Raw genomic sequence first — 25506 nt, 5'->3', positions numbered from 1 at the left:
CGTTGGTACCAGTATAATAAACCATTATTCGTTCAACCGCTGAGTAACCACTGGTTCAAATTACGTAATGCCCCCTCCCAACTAGTTACGTCATGAGATTGGCTGCCTGTTGTTAGTACGAGACGAGATAATATGCCTCGCTCGGGCCTCGTTCACCTCGACCTGCCCTTTCCCAGCCGCCGCAGCAGACACCCGCCATGGCAGTCCCCCCTCGCCGCGTGTCCGTGGCTGCGCCTGCCGCGCCCGCCACCCGGCCAATGGCCACATCCAGCCCGCCGCCCGCCCCCCCCGCCCCGCCTGAGGGCCGCCTGCACTGGACGCCGCACGCCGGAGACACCAGGGCGAAGGGCGGAAAGGACAAGGCGGGCTGGGGCGAGCTGCCGGTGGCTGTGCTCCAGTAAGTCGCCGCCGCCGCCGCCCCGAACAGTGACCTGACGCGCCGTGCAGCCGCATCCTGTCGTACGCGCAGCTCGCCGTGCCGCTCGACCTTACGCTCCAGACGTACTACGGCCACGACCAGCGCGCACGCGAGGTTGCGCTCGCACTGGTCCGGAGGATATGGTTCTGCCGCATGCGGATGGTCTGCACTGGGTGGCGCAACGCGGGTGAGTGGCCGGCTGGTCGATGGATCGCCGCGGCTGATTTCACCCATAGTCGACTCGCATTCCTTCTGGCCAGAATTCACTCTGCTGCTAGACCCCTCTAGACACCACTCGTCGGCCATATCCGACATACAGTCTGCTCGCCTGGCACCCTCCACCCCGTCGTTCCCCACTCTCTTCCACCGCGCAAGGTCCAGCACGCTCTCCGCCTGCCTCGCATGCCGTCTCAACCACCCTTCACGGCTGGGGTACTACCCTGCCGTCCGAAAACGTCTGACCTTCACGTCGAAGTTCGCTCTGGCGCCGACATGCGAGAAGCACGCCAACAACTTCTGCTCAGGTTGCATGCGCGAGAATGAGCCTCAAGCTGGTCGTGTCGGGGCCCTCGTAGAAGGCGGGACACCATCCCCGGGCGAACTCGCTGTCCCCTCGCTTATGTTATCGCAATGCAACCACGGAGACGTGGACGAAAACGGCGTGGAGCGTTTCCCCCGATCGTTAGTCTGCCCCGACTGCCGCAAAGCGGCGATATGGAATGAAATCCGACTAATACTCCATGAGTGCGCTCGTGGAGGCCGGATGAGGGGTGAGCGGAGCCTGTGGCTGTACAATGAAAAAGTCAAGGATTATATCGATTTCAACGTCGGTACAGCGTTCGAGATGGGCTACGCAGCGGTGGAAGAGCAGTGGTTGATTGATCATACTCGTTGGGTAGAGCTGTCCGAGACAGCTTTGCAATTACAAAACCACGAAAAGGCGCTCAAGCTCCAGTTTTTGAGGACGGCAGCGGAAGAGACACCAGCGCAAAAGCGAATGAGATTGGCCAGGGAAGCAGAATTGAGGGGAGAAGATCAAGTGGGCAAAGAGACGGAAGAAGAAGCGATGGAGATGGAAATGCTATACAGAAGCTGGTGGAAAGAGCTAGAGGATGATGACTTGAGCAGTGATGATGAGGAAGAAGACGAATTACTAAACGACAAGGCAAGTCTTTTTCTTTTTTCCCCGTTCATGACCCAGAACCAAAACTAAATTTTACTTGGCAGTTCCGAGGAAAACTCAAAGCAGGGTGTATCAACGATTTCATCAGCGACCGCATCCGTTACGCCTTTTGGGTATCCCCCTCTGACGAAGTTTCCAAAATCGTCACAGACGATCGTGACCGCTGCATCGACCGATCAAGCGTGATCCATACCATGTTCCCCGATATTGCACTGAACAGCGCCCACCCCTTTTCAAGATACATTGAATTCACATTCGAGCCTGCCCAAGCTTGTGCAGAAGCAGCGGGTCTGATATCCCTCGTGCCCAACGATCCATCATCATCCCCGATTTCAGATGGCCGATTTGATCCATTCTTACCCCCCGACCGCCTCTTACGCGCACTAGATAAAACATTTGCAGAAATGCTCTCCGCGAGAACGAGCACCGCAATGGAGAATATCGTCAGTATGGTACGAGAGTATTGTGATGACGATGACGATAAAGCGGAGGAAGTGTGTGAGAGTATGAGGGTGGAGGATATTTTGGGGAGGTTGACGGCGTGGCAGATGTGGGTGCCGAGATCGCTGGCGGATCAGATGAAGCTCGCGGAGATGCAAAAGGAGATGGAGGCCGAAGGCGAGGTTGACTATGAGGGTGAGGAAACAGAGGAGGATCTGGAGGGTACCATTGAAGAAGTACCGACGTCAAGATCAGGATCCCCGAGGGTAGAACTGGTCGAGGGAGGAGAAGAGGAAGTGCACTTTACACCTGTGGAGGTCCCACCGTCTGATGACTATCAGCTCTCTCCTCCTCCTTCTTCGTCTTCCCCGCCTCTTACGCTTACCCTTGGGAAACGCAAATCGACTGATGTTTTCCCGGAACCGACAGATAAACGTGCTCGCCCATCTACCTCTCCTAATCAACGCGAGTGGAAACTCGAGCAACTTCCTCAGACCCCCCGGAAACAGATATTATCGCAGGACGATACCTCCGCTGGGTTGACCGTGGATACCAGCGCATCTGCTGCCGTTGTGGCCTCTGACGGGGGAGGAGCCGGAGGCGGAGGAGGATTGAAAAGAAAAGAACCGCCTTCTCCAGCGGTCAACCATATTGATAAAGGACGAAAAGAAGTGACTCCCCCTCCAGGTCCCAAATTCGATTTGGCAGACGGTCATGGTCATTATGGGGATAAACGGACGAGAGTGACGGGAGATTTGGTACAAGAAGCAAGTTCTGCGCCTGTATCATCATTGCCTGGGAGCCCGACGCCCATGAAGAAAAGAGTGGGAGGCGGAGGCGGAGGAGAAGAGGAGGAGGGAGGGGGACTTGAAGTGGATGTCGAAACGGAAGAAATGTCACGGAGAGGGACGAGCGTAACGGAGACAGTGGGCACTGTACCGGTCACACCCGAAGAAGGGATGAGCCTCGGTGGGGAGACTGTCATAGATCCCAAGCTGGTAAGCATGGACCCTGAAGGGTCAGATGTGGACGACCCACAAGCGCAATCCGTTCAAACGATTGACAACCCCCCGCTTGTCGAGCTTGTCACCCCTTCTCCTTCCCCTTCCCTCTCTACCTTCCCAGCCCGATCCCGATCCCCATCAACCGTGTCTGCCGCGGATTCCTACTCTTCAGGCTCCTCCTCAATCCCGCTTGACGGCGATGGGGACGGCGATGGCACCCTCACCCCTCTCACGAGCGCCACCGCCCGTCTAGCCAGGTATGTGCAACGCGCTCACGCCTCCACGCCATTCATCCCCTTACCCGTCTGCCGACTCTTACCTCATCCCGATCACCCAGCTCACCCGAACCAGGGTGGACAAGGCGTACAGCTTCCGGTAAACCTGGGAGAAGGAGCAAATAGAGTGTTGCTAAATACGTGGTACGAGGCAAGAGGGGAGTTGAGAGAATGTAAATGTAGGATCTGTGAGAGGGCGAGGAGAAAGGCTTGGGAGTCGTTGGAGGCGATGAGGCAGTTGGTCGCAAGTGGGGAAGTTACGTGGGAGACATTGTTATCGTAGCTGGACGAATTTGACGAGTTGCTATCCATCGTTCCCGATGAAAAAGGGATTGGCGTTTAAGATGATACTGTTTCCGGGGGATTTGTTGACGGTAGACGTCTTATAAAAGTTGCATATTAATGCCAGATGTATATTTATGTGTATATTTTACCTTGTTTTGCCTCTTTGAATCGCAGAATGACATGCAGTGAGCTCGAAGTATGATGTATGACGGCATTGGTACGCGGTGTAGCTATTCATTCGTTACTGTAGAGCCTGTAGTAGTAATCATCATCACGATGATGACAACAACCAAACATACAACGATCAACGAAACCAACAACAACAAATGCTCCATCAAATGTATAACGGATGCAGCATGAACGAGGTTAACCTTGTCTTCTTTTTGCTGTCATGTACTTTGTGCTCATGCAGCAGTTGTACTAATACATAATTCAAGGTAAAAAACAAATACAATCAGAAACCAAAAAAAAATACACCGTAAGGGAGTCGAACCCTTGCCGCATCGATGGCAACGATGCATGATACCGTTTCACCAACGGTGTATCAGGTAATTGAATTACAAACTGCGTTTAGTTTAATTAATAGATGTTCATATCTTTATAAACCTGTTTCGAACAATTGCCCTTAAAATCCCCTTTCGTTGCCCCTTCCCTCGCTTTGAAGCTGGTTTCTTTTTGATACAAAAGCCGATAACTTACTTGCACCAGGCGGACATACGATTCCTTTCTGCACATCATCATCACCCAATTACAATTGGTTGATAACGAATTAACATCGTTCAGTCTCATTCGTTCTCACGCGCTATCTTACAGCCTTACATCGGGAACCCCGATGCGAAATCCCGGCAAAGGACGCCGAGCGATCGGCCTTATCTTTGTTGTTCTTCTTTCGGGCCTTATCTCTGATGCTGACCGTGGCTTATGAATCAAATAGCAACATGCTAAATCACTTTTGATAGCTGCATACTCTTTTCCGTCCATGATAATTACCATGCCAGATAACTCAGCGAACGCAGAAGTCTCAACTTCCCACCCCATCAAACGCAAGAAAACTCTCAGAGCTTGTGACTACTGCCGAGCCCATCGAATCAGGCGAGCTTCCATTGATTCGAGTTGATATTATTTGCTGAATCATATTCTCGCAGATGTGAATATGTTGCAGAAGGGAACGGTGATTGCCAACACTGCATACGGTATGGCTTTGAGTGTACCAAAGTCGCGCCTGCGCTGCCAGTAAGGCTTATCTTGTTGCAGGCTGCCGACCTTAAAGACTTACTGGATAATCTATACTGCTAGGACAAGAGGAAAAGGATCGCGCAAGACGGCATACCTGAAGAAGAAGAAGAACGTTCGCAAGGTCTTGAGCCAGGCTACCTGGGCCCATCGAGCCTTACACAGCTAGTACACTCTAGCTGCATTGGCAATAATGGATTAGAAAAACAGATGCAAGAGCTCGGAAATCGGTATGATCACCATTGGCAATCGCTACTTGGCCACTGCGAAGGTTCCGGCTTGCTAGTCGGCAGAGAGGAATTTGAAAGTACTAAGCGCAAACGAACAACGGAATTCACTTTTAGCCGCGTCTATGCTCGCCTGGTCGAGGAACTGGGTTCAATAACGATCCTCGACTCTCGTTAGTGGAAGAAAAAAGGACCTTGTCATATAATGCTAACAGTCCATCTCAGTTAATGACAAAGCTTTACAGAGTATCATAACAATGTTCCCTGTCATATCTGCGTCAGAAAGGTGAGTCCTGGAGTCCTTCGAGCAACCACCCCAGGTTGATAGGCCAGACAGTGCCAGCGTTTCAGGCAAAAACTTTCCTCCTGGAAATTGGTGGCAACGCTACAACACATGGAACTATAACTCCACTCCGCCTACACCTATCCCGCGCGTCGTTCGCCTGATCCACTGCGCCCTGGCATCTCTCTCACGCGAAGTGCCATACAAGATCAGACATTCTATTCTTACCGCGCTTCACGAACATCTCAATAATGGAGAGATCGCAAAGCTTAGTCAAACGACAACTTTGGCAAATGCCCAAGTGTTGATTCTTTTGGGGATGAATCAGGATCTTCATTCATTTGAAGAGTCGACGGCGATGAGCATGATGTGGCAAAGAGTAGGGACAGGTTTGCGTATGGCCACAGAACTCGTAGGTCTACTTAGTCTCAATTTAGAAGGAGTCAACTGAGCTTGGTAGGCTGTACATCGGAATGTTTCAAGCAAAGCGATACCTATTGCACAATTGCATCGCCGATGGAGAGTTTGGGGAGCATGCCTGGCAACTGACAAATGGCATGTCATTTTGATGAACCCCAAATTTGGACTAACGTGCTGCAGGCTCGCACTTCGCCTTGGTCAAGTTCAAACCATCAACCTTGAAGATTGCGACACACCTCTTCCGTTTTTGTACCCCGACCATTTTGCAGATGAGAGTGAAGCAGAAGGAGCTGCATGTTTCAGTACGATACACCATCTGAGCAAGCTTAGCGTGTTGCTTGGTCGAGTTGGTGGGTGATACAGGCTTTACACGAGAGTCTCGCCGTTAACGATTTGGATGTAGTGAGGTTGACAAGTACCCCCTTTCACTTGAAGCGTACTACTAATCATAACTTGGAATGTTGGCAAAAGGATATGGACACGTGGGTTGAAGAGTTGCCCCCGTCCTTTGCCGTCAGTACAAAGTTGAAACTTCCTCAAGCGAATGACCTGTTCAACCTTTTGGCTGTGGCCGTCGAGGTGAGTGTGATGTACTGTTGGTAATTCATTTGGACTACCTGCCAATCTTTGAGGTTTTCAGTTCACTTTCCTCCGCCCATTCATGCTTCCTTTCCGTCCGATTCCAGCACACATCACCTTTAGACCCAATCACGCTCGGTGGTCCAACCTTATCTTCCGAGCTGAAATGGCTATCGACTGGATGACAACTCCGATTGGGCCTTTCTATCTCGACATGTGGGCCATAACTGTTTACCCTCTAGGTAACCTTATCTTCCTTACGTCATTAGCTCTGAACTGTTAACTTACTCAAAGGAACCTTAGTATGTTGTATCATGATCCATTTATCAGTTTATCGTTCCACCGGCTCGTTACGAGCGTTACATTACCTCGATCGAGGTAGCATAATCATTCAAGATTGGGCCAAAGCTGCTGCCGAGGGTTTACCGGCAGATCGATCGTCAAAGAGAAAGGTCTCCGATATGGTTGCAATTTTACGGGCATCTGTAAAGGATGATCCTTCAAATGCGTCGATAGAAGATATACTTGAACAAGTGAATATGAACTTGTTGAATTAGGTGCTTGGAATCCCTTGTAGCCGTATATTCGTTGTAAAAATACATCACTGAGGGATTGTCACCTTTATGTAGGTCGTTTGGATGAATAAATGTGTTCAGCGCTCCCATTACTGTCAACGGCCGTAATCTATGGGTAACGTTTTCCGCATTTGTATCGCAGCTCAAAGACACAGAATGGAACAGGATTGGAAGACTCTTGCCATTCATGTGACTGTGTACATATACCAAAATACAGCTTTTTCTATATATACTAATCACAACGTCTAAAACCAAGATATCACGACCACGGAGCGTCTACACAGGCAACAAAACCTTGACACCGAAAAACTCCCTGTAAGACATCAACTTGCCATTGACAGTCACTTCCTTCTGAGGCGTAGTAACATCTCTCATCGACGCAATCTGAGCTTCACGCCATTGTTTATTGGTTGGAACAGGAATACCAGAATCCATGATAGTCTTGAACTCTTTGTAGACACCTTGTTCTTCAATGCAGCCTTCCTTCTGGAGAACTGGCGAGTCTGTCCTGCTCATTAGCATTGCTCTGTATATGATGGGGGATGGATAGATGACTCACCCATACAAGGAGTCATGCGCAAGTGACCCTTGGAGGCGTTGAAGAGGACGAGGGAAAGACGTTCTTCGTTGACTTGGTCGGCAGGGGGTTCGAAAACTGTAGTCAATAGTTAGCAATTGTTACAGATCTGGTGGAAAGGTAGAATCTACCTCTGTGTCGAGTGGCCTTGAAGTGACCACCAGAAAGGACTGGAGCGTGCTCATTAGCCATCGATCGACTTGACACCAGAGTGCTTAGACTTACTCTCAAGAGTCTCGCCGATATTGATGACAAGAGCTCCAGGCTCATACTTGACATAGCGCCACTTCTCATTTCGACCCCAAATTTGTAAGCAAGAGATAGGAACAGAGAAAAGGAGAGTCGTAGTTCCATAATCAGTGTGGCTGATTATATTTTTGTCAGTGGACGGATATCACGTATAGTAGGAGATGAGTCTCACCCATTCATCCTTATCCCACCAGAAAGAGCCTTGCTTTCAGGAGGAGGAGGCCTGAAAAGAGCGTGACGGAAGTAACCTTCAGCTACAGGGCCACCTGTGGATTGAACGTTCTGCCAAAGGTAGTCATCGGGGAGTTCAAGGACCTTGGAAAGCAGTTTCAAAAGTCGTCGATTAACAGATTGGGTGAGATACTGCATTGTCTAGAAGTCAACGAACTGACAAGAATAGACATACAATGGGAACGCACAGTGGAGAAAGCAGTGATCTCGTCCATGAACGGCTGCACACATTTGGGAATCTTCTCCATATCCTCGTATTCGGGAGTGTAGAAATTGAACTGAGAGATACCGTCTGGTCGTCCCGGCACACGCTGGAGCTCAGAGTAAGCATTGTCATTGCGATGGGTCAGATAACCAATGAGAGCTCACTTTCCAGCCGAAAGGAGCCTTGTAACCCTCGAAGAGACCACTTTCGGGGTCCCAAAGAAGCTTTGCCTTGTCCTCTTGAGAGATGTTGGCGTGAAGATATTGCGCGATAGAGAATTGGCGCATCAGCTAACATAGAAAGATTAGCATTTTTGATGGGGACTGGCGCGATACTGGCTCATCTGACTTACCTGATCAAGGGAGACACCGTAGTCCTTGAGATAGAGGAAACCATCTTCCTTGATAGCAATCCTAGCAAGGTCGACAAGCTCTTCGACGACTTTGGGGTCATCGGAGTCAAGGCGAGAGAGTTCGATTGTGTGAAGGTCGGCCCAGTCTTGCTCAGTCTTCGTAGGCGCAGGAGGAATCCAGTCGGGGATGAAGGGCTTGCCTTCAGCGGAAGGAGGCTGGTAAGCAGCGGACATTGTGTCTAATGTTGCTTATGTGATTGGGAGTGTGAGTGTGAGTGTGGGAGTCGGATACGAATAAAGTGGACAGATAGTTGGTGACGTCTGGCAAAGTCAATTCCCTGCTCGCCATTTATACGATGTCGACCAAATTCCCGTGGCGTTCTATATACTAATACCATGTTCGGAAGCTCGGAATAACAATGTGGGCGATAATGGCCAGCTGATCAATTCTTATCTTTTCAGTTCCCCGAGAACCCGCCCTTCACTTTGCCGATGGTGATTTCTGAAAAATATAGGCCACAGTGCCTTTTTAACTTGGGAAATAAAATGCGATCCTTGCTATGATGATGTTTTATATGCAGTGGCTCTATTTATTTTTGGCCCATAACCCCCATTAATTATACCGTTTTTGGGCAAGTGCATTTTCGCGTTCTCGGGATCGCAACTACTATACTGGATCAATTTGATCTACTCCAGATTTATACCCTTATCTGCTATCAACCCCCACCTTATCTCGAGTCCAATAGCCTTCGCTGTCCCTTCTTGCACTTAAAAGGCTGGCCAATTTAGTATGCGTTGTCATTCCTTCCTATGCACCCCTTTGCTACAAATAAAAGCCCACACGCTGCCATGTCGCGTACACCAACAGACGAAGAAGAAGGGAACGTCAAGTACGATGAGAAGATCACGGTGGCCGATGTTGGAGAGGAACTTACCATTGAGGATATTGATTATTCAGAGGAGAAGAGGATCTTGAGAAAGATTGATTGGAACCTAATCCCCGTGTTCGGTGTAAGTTGTGTGAATAACTGTTGTATATCTCTCTACAGATCTGACCTTCATGTTAGGCCCTATACATGATGTCTTTCCTTGGTAAGCTCAAGTATCGAATGACATTGAGCGAACGCTGACTTGGCTGAAGATCGGTCAAACATTGGTAACGCCGCAAGTCTTTGTCAAACTAGATAATCAACCTTTTTCTGACTTATTCTCTAGAAATTGACAACGTTCTCTGCCGACCTTGGTCTCGTTGATAACCAGTTTGGTGCAGCTACGTCAGTAGTTTATGCTACTTATGTAGTCTTTGAACCTTTTTGTAAGTCACATGCTTGCTTGTCTTTGTCAGCAGGTCGGAATGCTCAGCTCGACCAACAAGGACCGTTTTGTTGAAGATGATCAAGCCTCGCTATCTGTGTGAGTGTCGAAGTTGTTATTCATTACTTCCTTACCCTGCCTGACATCTGATAGTGACTGCCACCACCATATGTTGGGCCTCCATCACCATTGGTAGCGCCTTCATTAAAAACTATGACCAGCTACTGGCCGTCCGAATCCTTTTAGGTGCTTTTGAAGCCGGTATGATCCCCTGCACCACCCTTTACTTGACCATGACCTACAACCGAGACGAATATGTTTCTCGACAGACGGTCGTATTTGTATTTTCTGCCATCTCTAGCGCTTTTGGAGGTCTGTTGGCTTTCGGTCTATCTCATATCAAGGGTAACTTGGCTGGCTGGCAATGGCTGTGAGTGCGCATTAATATTCCTTTCCGCCGAGCATTGACGGATAACCGATTTGCAGTTTCCTTGTTGAAGGTATCATTTCCATGTGTCTCGTTCCTATCACTTGGTTCCAAATCCCCAATGAAGTCACCGAAGCACGATGGCTCAAACCTCACGAAAAAGAGACTTTAATTGCTCGAAGGCAGCGCAACAAGATGACCTACGATGACAACGAAGAGTTTTCATGGGGTGCTATCATCTCTGTTCTCAAAGACTACCGACTCTACATTAGGTATGCTTATTAAGATTAATACCACCCGCCTCTGCTCACTCAAGTACCCATACAGTGCCATCAGTCATTTTGGTATCGACAGCACTCTTTATTCTCTTAGTGCTTTCCACGTTTATCTCGTATCTCCGTCTCCTGCTGACCTATGATTGCAGCGACATTTGTTCCCAGTCTCTTGGCTGGTCTTGGTTTCACCTCCACCACCGACGCTCAGCTCCTTACTGTTCCTGTATACGCTGTAGGCGCTATCGCTTTCATCTTCTGTGGCCGCATGTCAGATAAAACAAAACTTCGAGGACCTTTTATCGCTGGCTCATTATTTTTTGGTGTTATCGGCTACATCATGCTTGCTGTTGCGCCTCAAGTTGGAGTAAGGTATGCTGCAGTGTTCATTGCGGCCATCGCTCTGTACACGACGACATCTTTGAACGTCTTGTGAGTACTTCTTCAAACTTGTAACGGTAGATTGATACTGATGAAAGACCAGGTGGGCGGCCGATAACTTCTCTGGACATTACCGAAGAGCCTTTGCCATGGGGTTCATTCAGCTCGTCGGTAGTAAGTTGTATCTTTCCCCTCTCATGTACGCTATCGCTGATATATCCTATTATCAGACTCGGCTGGTGCTTGTATCGGTTTCATCTTCACTTCTCAGTCCGCTCCTCGGTACTTGAAAGGTATTTACTATGATATTGGCGTGACCATCATGTCAATATGCTTCACTTGTATCCTTGTGAGGCCTATTACATACGCGTACGAGTGGGAAAAGTAGAATACTGATATGTTGGCAGATGTTCATTGCTTGGACTCGCAATAAGAAGAAAAGAGAAGCCATCGCTGCAGGTGCGCCCAACCAGCCAGAGCTGGGAGATGCCAACCCACACTACATGTACTTCTTGTAATCAGTGTATTATCATTGTCTTCTTAAGTGTGAAAAAGTAATGAGGGATATTGGAAAGACGAAGGTAAAACTAGTTGCCTCACTGCAGTAGTCGTTGTTAATGATGGTTACGTTATTATTTAGTTACCATATTCACTACAGTTATAGATGGGTTTGGGATATTTGTATTCCCCTTTTGGCAATTTGCTGGTAACAGAAAGGGCGAGAAGTCTTGAGTGTAGGAAATGCGGTTGTAAAAGAATGATGTACAGACGATAAAATGCTTTTGAACTTTGAAAAGGATATTTACAAGTTTTACCAGGATTCCGCTGTTCTCGATCTCTTTCGCGATTCCCCGCAAGTTGCGGTCTCTTCTTCCTGTGCGCTATTATATAGACTCGTCCATTCCACTTCAATCAGTCTCCTACTCCTTCTGCCATACCAACATCATCAACGGAAATGGCAGCTCGTCAAGCTTCCAAGCTGTTCTACGCCTACTTGCCCGACGCCAATAACGTCCTCGCCAGACGGTACGAAGTGCGACCCACGCATCTCAAGAGGGCCGAGGACGACAAGAAGGCTGGTACATTAGGTGCGTAACAAGTTTTTCTATCTCACACTTCCATTTCTTCTGGAGAAGATATCTCCGTCCCCCGTGCCGGTGCAAAATACAAAGAAGCTGACCCAGGAGTCCTAGAATTTGGTCGAGGCTACCTCCCGCCTGCCAATTCTCCCCTCTGGACCTCTGCTGACCTCCCTCCCGGCGCCAAACCCATTGCTGGATCACTCATGATCTTCCGCATGAACACTATCGAGGAAGTGTGGGCAAGGATCAAGGACGATGTTTACTGGACTGAAGGAATCTGGGACAAGGAGAAGGGTGATGTGAAGGAGTTCATCTAGGGGACAACATGCGGCGTTTACTGCTTATTTGTGTTAAAGGACCTAAATTACTGGGCTTTGTTAGAGAAATGTTGTATGGAACCGCCTTTTTGGATACCTGCTAGAAGCATGATGGTATATCTGTTTCGGACGACTGCTACCGTGATTCTAATGACTTGCAGATTCTCGGGTCTTTGTGTTTTGTACAGGTCGAATATGGCAATTGACATGTGACTATATAACATGTGACTATGTAACATGTTTAGTTATCTATCCAGGATACCAAAAATCAACGAGTTCATCGAAGTAATGTATGTGTTACATCAAATAATAAATAAGCATCTATCAATGTTCGTGTTCTCAAATTGAATTAAAAGTCAAAGCCACCGCCGATTGACAAGAGTAACGACGAGACATCTCTATGTTTTGTGTTGCGGTTTTTGTCTCACATAAGGAAATGCTTTTTATTCCCACCTGCCCCCCCACCCCCCCTCCTTCTCAACAAACGGCCCCCTCTTTTACGACCATCGCACTCTCACATTTCCGCAAAGGACACTACGAATGCCCATCCAGCTCCATCCCTATGTGGTCGAAATGCACCGGACTACTACCCCTGCTCAAACTCGGCAACCTCACACCTTCACCTCCCATCCCCAACGGTGCAAGCTTATGCGGAGGACTGTAGCTTGAGCTCACATGTTGCCCGCTAGCCTTGCCTTCCCGCGACATCGAGCTTATTGGTGTCATCCCAAACGCCGCGCGGACGCCGTGGATTATATGACTGTGGCTGTTGTGACCGCCGGCGTTACTTGATGATAGGTGTGTGGGAGAAGAGGCGCGGGAGGTATTGGGGCTTTGGTGAGCAGAAGTCGGTTGAGAAGTGATAGAATAGCTGACGCTAGGAACTGCGGTGAAGCTACCGGAAGAGTTAGGAGGGGGAAGCATCCTATCGCTAGGTGGCGGAGGGATGGAAGGACCGTTCAAGATATCCTGAACAGTCTTGTTGCCATTGTTAACACCGTTTAATGTTCGATTGAGCTTGGGTGGAGACATGCGAGACTTGATGACGGCAGGAAAGTGAGGAGAGTTAGGAGTAGTAGAGTAGTGGTGAGTGTAAGGATGTGAGCGGTTCTTCGCGTCCCGGGCCGAATGAGAGGTGTGGCCATGCCTACCAGAATTGGCATTGTGGCCCTCGACTGGTGAACCTGCGCGAGAAGGGTTACGAGAAATGCTGTGCACCGGGCTAGTCGCTCGCGAAGGTGGAGCTGTGATAGCCTTGCCCTGCCACAAAGACATCTGACGCATACCACTCAACACCGGGCTTGTAGCGGGAGTGAAATCGAACGGTCCATGAGAGATAATCTCGTTCATGGGCTCTTCGTCGCTGTCATCACTGGAAGCCGGACTAGGAGCCGCAGAGACGTGTGACGAATTCAAACCACCACGATGTGAGTGGAGATCGATAGTGTAAGGGCGGAGATGGTTGGGAGGGACGGGAATAGCGGGAGAAGCAGAATGAGATTGTGATCGAGATTGTGAATTGGAGTGCGGTGCAGAATGAGGAGTGTTGTGACCCGAGGTACCGGAACGAGCTCGCTGAAGAGCCTGGAGGTGTTGGAACTGCAGAGTTGCTAGCTCCTGGGCAAAATTGGCTTGTTGCAAGCTGTAATGACTCTGTCCGCCACCCGCAAACTTGGTCAAGTCCTCTGATGAGTTATGTGTCGACCTATCCTTGGGCGTATTGGAACTACTTGAATGATGGCTGTCGCCACCACCGCTTCCGTACCCGGCACCACCAAGACCACCAAATCCACTAGAGTTGTTACCAGGATGAGCCAAAGTTAAACAGTTGGGGCAAGCAGCCGTTTGCTTTGCGAGCTTGAGTCGCTTGCGATATGATTTGTGACATTCGTCATGGCAGCACGTTGGTGGGACGAGGTAGGTTGGGTCTGCCAAAGTGCCCGCAGGGACAGCTGGAAGGGTGCCAGTGGCGGGTTGAGGAGCAGAAACAGGATACACCAATTGGCCACCGTTTGGTGTGGGAACACCGCTCAAAGACATCCTCTCGCGCTCATTTGAGAACCCATACGGTCCTCCAGGCGTCCCCACTGGACTTCCACCATTGCTCTTCCTGGCACCAGCTATTTGTCGATGGCGCAACTCCCATTCTGCTCGCCGAAATGCCTCGTGTCGTTCAAGTTCAATGAGCTGATCGGAAGCGGCCGCGGCGAGAGCAGAGATATCGCTGATGCCGCCACTGGGACCGCTCATCTGGAGTGAATGGAGGTTATATGGGTAGCTTGAACGGTCGACATCCATGTTATATGAAGGACCGAGATGAGGAAGGCTGTGGGATCGGTGGTCGTCGTTGTCATTCTGTCTACGTCAACGCAGTTCCCATTTGTCAGATATGGAATTTGCTCACCTCGTCATCATGATACTTGTGTTTTCCTTTGGACCCATTCTCGTTTGCTGTTGGCAAGTGGATTCTCGCATGTCTTGTCAACTCGTCGGAACGTGAGAATCTCTTATCACAGCCAGGATGCGTGCACGCGTGGGGTTTTTCACCCGTGTGCGTTCGGATATGCCGAGTCTACATTGAACAATCAGTAACTCTACCTTTTCCCCCATGGCTCCTTCAGGTGTCGAAATGGTCAACTCACCTGATGTTCTAGCCTGTAGAATGCTCGATCACATAGAGGACATTTGTATGGTCGGGGAATCTTGCTCTTATCCATATTCAACGCCGCCTCCGTCAACGCCTTGACTGTGGGGTCATTGGGATCTAAGCGACCGGTGATGGGGTCGGGGATAGGCGCAGGGAGGTTGTTAAGGGTATTTTCACTTGTGTTTCCACTATTGGGAGAGTTGTTGTCTGTGGATGACATGGCTGTAGTCGAATACAGCAGGATGGAGTAAAGATAAGGAATTAAAGGTTGTTGTTGGATGTGTAGAGCTGCGAATGAACTCCGTCGCTAGATATCGGTCACAGAGGTAGTCTATGTGGCCCGAAAGGAGGGTTGATGGGATTTTTGAAGGAAGGAGGACGTTTCACCAAGCAGAGATGATTATCCCCTAGGCAGTGATGAAAAAAAGAAGATAAAAGTCGGCGACGCGGCCGAATGTGAAAATGTGAAAATGAAGTGCTGAGGACTGCCAGACTGCTAGATGTCAGCGCTATGCTTTGGATGTCGTGAAAGAAGACGGAGATGGTGAAAAGCGAGGGAATGACGATGGAAAGGCAAGTGAGGGCAATATCGGCGAAAGGAAGCAAGGAAGTTATGAGATACGTAGACGGGGCACAGCGGGGGCGGGGATCTCGAGTCGCGGCAACGGCACTTGGCAAGAAAAAGATACGGACTAAGGTTTTAAAGGACAAGAAGGCTTGGTGAGCAGGTGACTGACCACCGGAGTGGCTGAAGTGACTCTCAAGAAAATAACACAGGGCAGTGCCAAGACGTAGAAAAGCATACAAACGTGAAAAGCTGACAGGACGTTTCCAATAACTGACAGTTAATAAGGGACAGTCGGTTAAATTAGACAGTCCTAACGAGCCTTATCATGCTGCGCATAATCCTCCTCCCTCGTTCCATCTCGTCTTGCCACTCATCTTTTCTTTCTGCATGCATGTCTCATCCCCAATTCTTTACGCATGAAGCAATAGCCCTGGTATGCGGATGGTATGCAGTCATGCACGATGCAAGAACGTGTCATCGCCGCGACTCATCGACCAACAGAACTCCTTGCCCTTTTTGCGTGGTGCAAATTTGCCCTCAGCCACCCATACCTCGCGCGCTAGTCGATCATCCTGTTCGCCGCCATATGAGGACCCGCACCTTCCCTTCATACATGTATTATGCAAAAGAGGCTGCCACGGATCCCTCCATAAAGAACAGAACGCAGCTAGTTCTGGTGTACGAGAGTATGAAGGCACAAAAAGTGATGTGCTGATGCGGATGCCGATAAATGGAAGAAAGATACGGCCAGGGCCCCGGGCACACATCTCGCCGCCAAGCCGCAACATAATAAAAAAACACGGACTTACATAATAGAAATGCCTTGCTTATCCACTCCTTGCGGCCTTGAGAACTTGCGAGCTGTACTCTCTAACGTTTTCGATTGTTGTTGGTCGCTTTGCCTTGTCGTATTAGATTGAAATAAAGAACAAGCCAACTTTACTACACTTTTCATTAGAAAAGTGCATTTATTTGTCTTGATGATTTTCCACTTGCCTACGCGTGGGAGCTGGGGGCGGTGTGGGGCTACAGCCAATGCCGCTTTCTGGCTCCTTTTCTTCCGGAAAGCGGAGAAAAAGTCAACTGTGAAGAAGGGATCTAAGTAGAAAATCCGGTTATTAACGTTTATTTTAGCTCTGGCCTGGGACCATTATCAATTCTTATGGGGCGTAAAAATGACATAATCGGTTGAAACCGCACTTCGTCCGCAGGAGGATCCGCAAGCTTTAGAGCCCAGTTCCGAAAAATGGGAACTGAATTTGTAGAGTGAAGTAAGTGCGAACCCTAATTTTCCGAAGTAAGTCCCGGTCTCTGGACATTGGCCAATCTCCGCTTCTGCTGTTGCTGAAAATAGAATGAGCAGCAGCCAGCCAGGAGCCACGATGGAAAGAGTTTCTTCTTCCATGCATCAAGCCCCTCTTTCAGGAATGAAGGAGAAAAAAGAATGAATTGATGTGGTGGCGAGTCACCAGGAACAGGCTCCTTAGATCAGGTCAATCGTCAAGTCAATCTGTCTCCGCCATCCGCCGATTACGCACCAACAGTGACTACTACGCCACCAACGATCGCCTCCATATCCTCCATATCTTCCCTCCGGAAAAAGGAGGGGTAAATTACCTGGACCGGTATGTTAAGGAGGGGCAACCAGACTTTTTTGGAAGACGCATGCAGAAGACAGCACGCAGCAGTACAGGCGATTATTGCAGGTTAAGAAGATACGCTATAAGTGCATCTAAGCAGTAAATCTCGTCTAGTGCTCACGCACCTGACGGGGATGCGTTGGCGTGGAACTTAATTTAGGGTAGACCTGTTTCTTCTTCTTATTCGTTGAGGACTCGAGAACCTTCGTTTGATGATTTAGCTGGTAGTATTTATAATTTGTTCATAGAGGATTGGCCATATGTCATGTATCTTCATCAGTAGCATGTAAGACGGGCAGCAGTCTTGATGTTATCAGACAACGAGTGCTGTTATCCATATCCTTATGAGCAAAAAGTCTACAATCTACAATCACCATAAGAAGGTTCCTCCCGCCTTCAGCCTTCAACCCTCAGTATGACAACAGCCATCTAAACAAACTCCCCCAATTCTACATTATCTTTCTGCACCAATCAAAATGTATCAAATGTCCTCGGACACCTCGAAGATAGATGGTGTACGAACATCCGCCGACGAGCAAAGCGCCGAAACTAACCAAAGCAGTCCACTTGAACTCTTTAGGAGTCGAAGCAGAGAGGGTTACCGCATACTTAAGAAGATGGAAAAGGTTTTGTAAAGAAATTTGGAGGGCTGTTAGGCGATTACGGCGGGGATGATCATCAAGTGCGAGTTGGAGCTCTTTGAGCTATAAAGAAGAACGATTAGAATGATTACTCAAAAATTGAATAGAATGATTCACCTGGCAAAGGTCAAATGACCATAGACCTATACGGGATAAGGCGATTCCTGAAGGAAGAAAAATCAATACGTGCGCGAAGTCTGATTCAGACGTGTAATTATTCACCTCCGAAGAGAACGAGAGAATTCCACGCAGGTCCGTGCTCGCCATACTTGCCTGCCCCAGCAAAGAATGATATCAAAACCGGGAAAAGACAACATATCTCGAACCTATTCGTGTGAACGAGCCTGGTAAGTCCCGAAACGTATGCAAAGGAGTTGTGTTTATATACTCTTACCAGATGGACCAGGCACCTGCCCTTTCAAGGCCAATCTTCTTCTCAAGCCGCGGCATCACCCAAGTTCCAACCAACCCAGTAACAACGCACAAGCCCTAACTTGGGATCAGTCATTGTTATCTAGTCGAATATTTGAACCCACCCTCATCAGGGCAATGAACATATCGTTCCATCCTCTAGCGGCTTTGACGTAGGAGATGAAAGTACCATCATATGAAAGTGTGGTGAGATAAATGGTGCTCATGGAGATTGAACCTGAGATGTCCAGGGTTAGCAAACGAGGTCGTTGGACAGTGTATCGTGACCACTCACTTGCAAAGATAGGTAAGTGGTAAAACTCAATCCAGTCGTCCCTTTCTCTCTTTAGCCATTGCTTGAATAACTTCACAGAAGAAACTCGATTTCCCTCAAATTGATGCTCGCCCATTGATGGAGTACTATTGCCCTTTCTTATTTCTTCATCCTCTGATAGTATTGGGAATCGTTTGTAAACAACTTCTGTCCACATGAATTCGGTGACGAAGCTGCTCAAAGACATGACTAAGAGTATGAAAGTCGCCATGGAGTAATTCCAAATTGCAGTCAACAGGGATACAAAGAGCTAATCGAGCTGAGCACGTGTATCTGAGAAAGACAATGAGACTTACAGGAGCCATTAATTTGCTGAACAGGTCTATTCGCCTCATGTATGTGTTGAGAAGAGTAAGATGGTTGGGTTCACCATGTGCTATGGTGGTAACCCTATACCACTGGTCAGAAAGGTTTCGATGTCGAAGATGGCTTTTCTTACCAGTCTCGCTCGATAGCTACTGTGACTCCGCTATTGGCCAGATTGATTCCAATTGAGAAGCCAATGGTGAATAGTAAAATGCTCCAAACCGCCAAAACATCGGTCCACTTGGCTTGACCGTGGAACGCTGGTTGAGCGACGCTCCGTAACGGACCGAACAAAACTACAAACATAATCAGGCATTATAAAAAATATCATGCACAGGAAACACACTTATGAAAAGAGCATAGTTGCAAGCAATGAAAATCTTTTCGCCTCCTATGGTGAATCTGATAAATTTCAAGCGTGGCATACGGTCGACTAGACCCCCAACCCATCCAGAAAACACCAGACCCGAAAGCGTGGAGAAAAGGCCAACCAAAGAAGCAGGGACCAGTGTGTTTGCATAGACCTCAATCACTGCAACCACGTCAGCATTTACGGTTCATGACAGCTCCTCTTTGCCGCCTTTCGTGTCGTAACGCTTCTACAAGCTATTAAAGCAATACCTACAGAAAAGGAATATCGCAAATTGGTATAATCCGGTATTGAAGGTACTGCGTCGGTCAGCTTGTCGTGTTCGAAGTCCGAGACAATGGACCCTCACTTGGAAAGATGTTGCAGCAATAAACAGGCCAGAGCCCAAGTATTGAGTTTAGATTCCTCTGCTTGGATGGACTCTGATTGGAGAAGCGAATCGCTTTCACCCGAACATTGTACAGAAAGTTCTGCAGGGAAAATAGACATGGAGGTAGAAGTTAGACTACTGGTACTTCTTGCCCGCGAAGGAATGTGAACCAAGCTAGACATCGAAAGGATGAATTAGGATCTGTGGCTGTAAGACGCATCAGTCGACATGGCCTTTAAAAGTCGCAGGACATGATAACTGTAGCCAAGATATCGTATTATCTCATTTGTCTCATGATGGTTCGATCGTTGAAAGCAACAATGGATGGCGCGTGGGCTGTTGTTGAGGTGACCGTGTGGTCCTCATCTCTTCACGTCCTCGACTGTCGATGCAAGAATAGCAACTCACTGTTTGACGTTTCATACCTCTCCTGTACTTAAGACAATGATTGCACTCTTTCTCCTTCCTTATTAATGTCTGTCCACAGCGATGTCCAGGTTATCAAGAAAGACTGATCATCGTGCACGTTCGAGATAGGACAACTGAACGCACTGAGATCGGGACACTAGTTGTCCTCCGGACAGGACAGAGACTCATGTCTCAGAACAGACGCTCGGCGAACTTCGTTGTCCGTTCTTCTGTCTCCGTCCCTGCGCTTCGCTTTCCGCCGTTATTGTTTATTGGTTTCTACAAATTTGGAAAGACCTCGACAATTGTGATTTGGTTTCATAATATGGGATGCAGAGCGTGGTCATGATTATGTCTATGCAAAGTTTATGGCTACGACATGCTACACATACTGTTCGAATATTACTGCGTCAAATGCCCGGTAAAACAAGAAGTGCCACAAACCGCGCTCCGCGTTGACTTCACGCGTTTCGTGAATGTTTGTTTTGTCTTTCTTCCCATCCATCAACATACGATAATCCATCCATCCTCTCGCTACTCTCCGAACATGAGAGGTCTATAATCCCTACCATAGCCCACCTCGCTATCTTCTCACAGCACACCGACACCGACAAAGATATCAACGACAATTCATGACGAACAACTCGACGCACTGACCATCGAAGCCCGTAACCATGTCCCCTGTACCGCCGCCTCCGGCAGGCACTTTGGTCCCTTCAGACGACTGGACAGATGACCCATCATTTGATTTCAACACTAATGCGTCCAATTTTATGCTCCCCTTCTCTCCCTCACCATCGTCATCCTCCTCCCACCGCTCATCGCTTTCGCAATCCCTCACTTCCTCCCCGTTACGCCAGGTCCACACATCAGGCAAGGCTGGTGGACTAAAGAAACCTGAAGAGGAAGTTGACTCATTAGACGACGACTTTGATTTGCCTGCAGGTGATTTACCTCCCCTGCCCTCGCCACGGAACAAGCCACATCGACCAAGATCCAGTGCCGCTTCTTCATCTTCGTCAAGCAGCCATATTACTCGGACAGTTGTAGGTGCCGGTCCCAAAGGCGTAGGAACGATTACAAAACTCGGAGGGGAAGGAGGATCGCCATCTGTTCCGAGCAGCGGGATATTAGCAGGAACAGTGAATGCACGAGCAAGAGCATTAGAACAGTCTTGGGAGGCGGATGTTGGTCTGGACGACTTCGAAAAAGCGTTTGGAGAAGAGGAGGATAGAAGTGCAACTCTCAAACTGAAAGGAGGTCTACACGACTTAGGGGGGAAGAGGTTGTCTTCATCGAGGAAAGAGTTTGCAGGAGCCGATGCGTTGGATGATTTCATGGATTTGGATGACGAGGACCAGGCTACATTGAAGGCAGGGGCGACCATCAAAGCATTGCTTCCTCCCCCAAGAAATAGAAAACCAGCCGCCACGCCATCGCATGAATCAGCCACTTTGGAAGACGAGCTCGAAGCAGACTTTGCGTTGCCACTCAATTTAACGAATCTTACTCTTGCTACGCAACCTGCATCCCGTCCCCGGCGCACGGGTCCTCGAGACTCCATCGCTTCAACCGTGAACAGCGAATCTTGGGGCTCACCCAGTACGTCTGCAAGTGGGAAAAAATATGGGTGGGGGTCAGAGGATTCGCCGTCTGGAAAGAGATTTAGTGAAACGAGTGCGACAAGTGTTAGCGATGGCTTCGCTGAGAATTACGGCATGGAAAAGGACGAGCTGAATGCGGAAGAGGATTTGGAGGATGGATTAGAGTTTGAACCGACGTTCTTCTCCGCTAGCAGAACGAAGGAGCTCAACTCTATTCTCGACCGCAAGCGAAGGCCTGAATATGCTCCCGCCCCTTCTCCTCCCGGCGACATCAAAAGAGCCGCAGACGATTCGTTTGAAGATGGCCTTGTTCTAGATGATCCAGGCATTGAACTCTCGCGTCACCGATTGCGCGCTCAAAAGAGAGCACGGGATCGTAATCCTCCTCTGACACTGCGCAAAGGGCAACCTCAAAAGAGCGTGGTCAAAGAAAGGGAGAAAGCTTGGGAAAAACAACGTGAGCAGGGGTGGGGAAGAAATACACCTGTTCCACCACCACATGGCTCAATCAGGGAAAGAACACAGAGCGGTCTAGGAGGCTTGGGGGCCTTAGGACTGGCACTGAGAAGTCATTCAATTTCTACGGTCGTTCGAGATTCTTCTCGTCCTAGCGATGTTGGAGTGAGTGGAAGGGAGAAAGAAGCCATGCGTTCTCGGAGCGGTCACCTACTCAACATGGGACCTCCACCTGTCCCTGCCTCTTCGACTCCTTCTCAGCCACCCACGCCTTCTGCGTCTCGACTGCGTCACCAAAAATCCCATTTCCATCTTGCCGCCCCACCGCAATCACCTTCATTGACCCGAAAACAGTCATTGGCAAGCTTGCAAGATGCGATAGCTCAGAGTGGGTCAGTATCAAGCATGGGATCACATTTTGAGCAGTTTGGCTTGCCTCCAATGCCAAGCTTGAATCACGCCAGTCTTGGTGCAAAGGATAGGGATCGGTACCACAGTTCGACTTCAAGATTGACCATGCCGACCTCTAGCTCTCGTGCAAAGATCCGACCTCCTGTCTCATCAATCTTCCCTAAGGCAGACTTGCTTACATCGACCACGCTCACCACTAGTTCAATCCCCCACCCTTTTCCACCACATTCAACCATGTCTCTGAGAAATCGCATGCACTCCACTCCTACATCTAGTCCCTCAACCTCATCTTCACCCACATACGCCATGACGATGAATATGAGCTCCTCGCGGAGGAAACTCTATGGAGATGGGTCGGAGTTGGATGGTATTGATGATCTTAGGGTTGATGAGGATTTAAGCAGTTGGACGATAGGTAAGGGGCAGGGAGGTGGGAGTGTAAGAAATATGGCGGGATTGGGACTGGGCAAACCTTCTAAGAGAGGTGAGTTCATCTAAATTGGAAAGATGAAAAGAGCGCTGATTCGTCTTGTAGAGCACGAACATCTCTTACATAGCCATGGCCATACTCAAGGATATTTGCAGACTCAGGCAACCGGGCAAAAAGATAAGCCTCAGGAGGAGAAGAGAAAGAAGTCTGGTGGAACGCAGCTAGCTACGAGAAAGATCAGAAGGAAGGGAGCCGGGTTGATCAAGCATCTTGGCGGAGCAGATAAAAAAAAGGGTGAGTAGCATTTATGATTGGTAAAGTTTTTGCGTGAGAACAGGCTGACGAGAATGATTAGTGGTCGGAGAAATGACATGGAATCCCACTACATTACGTTGGGAAGGCAACGAGTCTATTCTTCGTGACTTTGACACCATTTCTTCCACCCGTCCCGCACTCATCACCCACTATACCGGCTCTTCCGTCGGTGCAGGCGTCTCGTCACCCATAGCATCAACGTCTGCGGCCGTTGCACCTCGAATAGTCGGTGATATGCAGTTTGACCCCATCCATATGAAGTGGGTCAGCATCCTCCCATCTGACGAAGACGAGCCAGATCCATTTGAGGGGATGGCGGACGACGAAGATGAAGAGGCTGGTGGGGGCACGATACGAGCTGGCGCCGGTCGGCGTTTCGTGCCTATCGGTCCTGGCTCGGGCTCTGTCACCTCGAGCTCAACATGGTCGCAGCGCCTGACGAGTGAATCATCCATGTCTATTGCTGCTAGTTCTGCTTCATGGGAAGATAGGACCCGACCGTCTGTCGGTGTCGAGATATCGCCGGAGCTATGGACAGAGTGCAAAGAAGCGGAAGAGCGGCATAGGAAGGAAATGAGAGGGTGGATCATGCGACCGCCAAATGGAAGTAGCGAAATAAGAGAGAGGCAGAGGAGAGAAGAGAAAAGGTTATGGGAGATTAGAAATTTGGCAATGAGGAGTTGAAGATAGGGACATCTAATATTTGCTCAGGGATATATATTTGCGGGTTCACTGTGGACGTTTTCTTGCTACTGTATGCATGGTAATGAACTGCACGTCTAATAAACAACTTTACCAAAGCTCCCAAAAGATCAGATATATAATACAGGGCAGGTTAAAATGCAGCCAAAAGACTGCTGCATGGTTATCTTTTTTCTTTGGGGTTCAGCTGGAAGAGGGGCATTCTGTCGAGTTTGTCCGACATGTCTTGGGCTGCAAAAAGACTCCTCTCTGGTTTCTCTTTGACTCGGTCGTCCTTCAGCATTCTATTGATGATCGTCAGTTGAAGCCATTTTGACCAGTATCACGCATCATATCATCCCAACGAGTGAAAGATACATGATCAGAAAAGTTGATGACTCACCGATTATCAATCCTCGCATCTTCACCTTCAACTCCAACCATAGCTTGCGGCTCCTTCGCTTCAATGATATATTGGTTATCGCAATGTGGGCAATACTCATCCGCTTCCTCATACTCTGTCATGTCCTTTCTGAAGGCTTTCTTGCACTGAAAGAAGGTACAACTTTAGCTGAAAAAGATCTCGTTTGTATCCCGGCGGTGGTTAAGTGAAGTATAAAGGAGGTAGACGGACCTTTTTACACAAGAAAGCCATCTCCATTGTTTTCCGTAATGGGTGATCTTGAGTCTCGGCATGACATTGTGGGCACTGATGATATCGAACAGTCGTCAGCTCCTGTCCATAATCGTTCAAAATAATTAGAGGGAAACGAACGTCGAAGAATTTCTTGCAGCATGGAGCGCGAATGGCGACCTGTGCGTTGAGGATATGTTTACTAGAGGTATATTCAGCTCGCTCAGGAATATTCTCGAAGATAAGGCTTACCACATGATGATTTCTAGAGATTTATGGAATGGGTGAGCAATAACAAAGTGAAGTTCTCCGTTCGTCTTTCAGTTTGTTACTATCTTAAGTCGCGTAAAAGTCTATTCGACGCGTCACGGAGATTTTCAAGACTCCGCGACTCCTTCCACATTAAGTCAACCGTGAAATGGAGAAGAGAATAAAACATGGCATTGCAAGAGAAAGGGAGTAGTACATGGATTCCCCTATTTGTATGCCTCGGAACACGCATGATCACAACCACTGAACTCCATAATGTCTCCAGAAGAGCAAGGACAAGTGCTAGAGGTACGTGCACGCAATGACACTCCCTCGCGCTCTCGACTACGCTGACAAGGACAGTACAGGGCCTGCAAAAAGCGATGGGTTTGGATCCCAGAATGGGTTGACGGGAGCAAAAATTCAGCCGCTCAGTTAGCTGTCTTCACCCGCCCGACAATCCAATATCAACACTGCCAAGGATCAACAGGGGAGAGCGCTGATCCACTTCACCGCGGACACCCGATATAAGCTGCGCATCAATGGTCAACGAGTCGTTGTTGGACCTAGCCGGAGTTGCTCTCAGATATGGTACTACGACAGTCTAGACATCTCGCCCTGGCTTAAAAACGGAGACAATCAGATATCCTTCGAAGTCATCCGCTTTTTCCCAGGAAATAGGGCCGGGTTCCCCTTCTCGC

The 25506-nt window shown here is 48.7% G+C and overlaps 9 protein-coding genes and 1 non-coding gene across 10 annotated transcripts; 5 read left to right on the top strand and 5 right to left on the bottom strand.

Annotated features, from left to right (window-relative positions):
- Nucleotides 1–197: 197 nt before the first annotated feature.
- On the top strand, nucleotides 198–3604 carry CNBN0590 (hypothetical protein; the record flags this gene model as incomplete). The annotated part of the gene is made up of 4 exons (XM_766785.1): nucleotides 198–397; nucleotides 448–605; nucleotides 655–1606; nucleotides 1690–3604. The coding sequence occupies 4 exons, from the start codon at nucleotides 198–200 to the stop codon at nucleotides 3602–3604; spliced, it is 3225 nt and encodes a 1074-aa protein (XP_771878.1).
- Nucleotides 3605–4078: 474 nt separating this feature from the next.
- CNBNt020 lies at nucleotides 4079–4149 on the bottom strand. Its single transcript has one exon. It is a non-coding gene; the product is annotated as a tRNA-Gly (tRNA).
- Nucleotides 4150–5668: 1519 nt separating this feature from the next.
- Nucleotides 5669–6631, top strand: CNBN0580 (hypothetical protein; the record flags this gene model as incomplete). The annotated part of the gene is made up of 5 exons (XM_766784.1): nucleotides 5669–5761; nucleotides 5810–5904; nucleotides 5950–6119; nucleotides 6173–6348; nucleotides 6410–6631. 5 exons carry the CDS (start codon nucleotides 5669–5671, stop codon nucleotides 6629–6631), a joined length of 756 nt encoding a protein of 251 aa, XP_771877.1.
- Nucleotides 6632–7199: 568 nt separating this feature from the next.
- Nucleotides 7200–8771, bottom strand: CNBN0570 (hypothetical protein; the record flags this gene model as incomplete). The annotated part of the gene is made up of 8 exons (XM_766783.1): nucleotides 7200–7426; nucleotides 7483–7578; nucleotides 7632–7670; nucleotides 7726–7865; nucleotides 7922–8112; nucleotides 8169–8291; nucleotides 8350–8475; nucleotides 8538–8771. 8 exons carry the CDS (start codon nucleotides 8769–8771, stop codon nucleotides 7200–7202), a joined length of 1176 nt encoding a protein of 391 aa, XP_771876.1.
- Nucleotides 8772–9386: 615 nt separating this feature from the next.
- CNBN0560 (hypothetical protein) lies at nucleotides 9387–11449 on the top strand (the record flags this gene model as incomplete). The annotated part of the gene is made up of 12 exons (XM_766782.1): nucleotides 9387–9548; nucleotides 9605–9629; nucleotides 9679–9701; nucleotides 9753–9856; nucleotides 9913–9950; nucleotides 10005–10281; nucleotides 10338–10550; nucleotides 10606–10649; nucleotides 10703–10982; nucleotides 11035–11105; nucleotides 11162–11280; nucleotides 11339–11449. 12 exons carry the CDS (start codon nucleotides 9387–9389, stop codon nucleotides 11447–11449), a joined length of 1467 nt encoding a protein of 488 aa, XP_771875.1.
- A 437-nt stretch (nucleotides 11450–11886) lies between these two features.
- Nucleotides 11887–12330, top strand: CNBN0550 (hypothetical protein; the record flags this gene model as incomplete). The annotated part of the gene is made up of 2 exons (XM_766781.1): nucleotides 11887–12010; nucleotides 12116–12330. 2 exons carry the CDS (start codon nucleotides 11887–11889, stop codon nucleotides 12328–12330), a joined length of 339 nt encoding a protein of 112 aa, XP_771874.1.
- A 534-nt stretch (nucleotides 12331–12864) lies between these two features.
- Nucleotides 12865–15197, bottom strand: CNBN0540 (hypothetical protein; the record flags this gene model as incomplete). Its single annotated transcript, XM_766780.1, has 3 exons — nucleotides 12865–14685; nucleotides 14735–14902; nucleotides 14973–15197. The coding sequence occupies 3 exons, from the start codon at nucleotides 15195–15197 to the stop codon at nucleotides 12865–12867; spliced, it is 2214 nt and encodes a 737-aa protein (XP_771873.1).
- Nucleotides 15198–17634: 2437 nt separating this feature from the next.
- CNBN0530 (hypothetical protein) lies at nucleotides 17635–19736 on the bottom strand (the record flags this gene model as incomplete). Its single annotated transcript, XM_766779.1, has 11 exons — nucleotides 17635–17889; nucleotides 17944–17990; nucleotides 18049–18152; nucleotides 18221–18315; nucleotides 18363–18475; nucleotides 18533–18821; nucleotides 18868–18961; nucleotides 19011–19173; nucleotides 19224–19409; nucleotides 19503–19546; nucleotides 19597–19736. The coding sequence occupies 11 exons, from the start codon at nucleotides 19734–19736 to the stop codon at nucleotides 17635–17637; spliced, it is 1530 nt and encodes a 509-aa protein (XP_771872.1).
- A 963-nt stretch (nucleotides 19737–20699) lies between these two features.
- CNBN0520 (hypothetical protein) lies at nucleotides 20700–23925 on the top strand (the record flags this gene model as incomplete). Its single annotated transcript, XM_766778.1, has 3 exons — nucleotides 20700–22980; nucleotides 23032–23220; nucleotides 23282–23925. 3 exons carry the CDS (start codon nucleotides 20700–20702, stop codon nucleotides 23923–23925), a joined length of 3114 nt encoding a protein of 1037 aa, XP_771871.1.
- A 181-nt stretch (nucleotides 23926–24106) lies between these two features.
- Nucleotides 24107–24813, bottom strand: CNBN0510 (hypothetical protein; the record flags this gene model as incomplete). Its single annotated transcript, XM_766777.1, has 5 exons — nucleotides 24107–24227; nucleotides 24326–24471; nucleotides 24557–24631; nucleotides 24698–24758; nucleotides 24809–24813. The coding sequence occupies 5 exons, from the start codon at nucleotides 24811–24813 to the stop codon at nucleotides 24107–24109; spliced, it is 408 nt and encodes a 135-aa protein (XP_771870.1).
- Between the last annotated feature and the right edge of the window lie 693 nt (nucleotides 24814–25506).

This window comes from Cryptococcus neoformans, chromosome 14 (assembly GCF_000149385.1).
Source record: "Cryptococcus neoformans var. neoformans B-3501A chromosome 14, whole genome shotgun sequence".
NCBI lineage: Eukaryota > Fungi > Basidiomycota > Tremellomycetes > Tremellales > Cryptococcaceae > Cryptococcus > Cryptococcus deneoformans.
The sequence above is the reverse complement of the archived record's forward strand: the minus strand, read 5'-3'. Positions and strand labels throughout refer to the sequence as shown.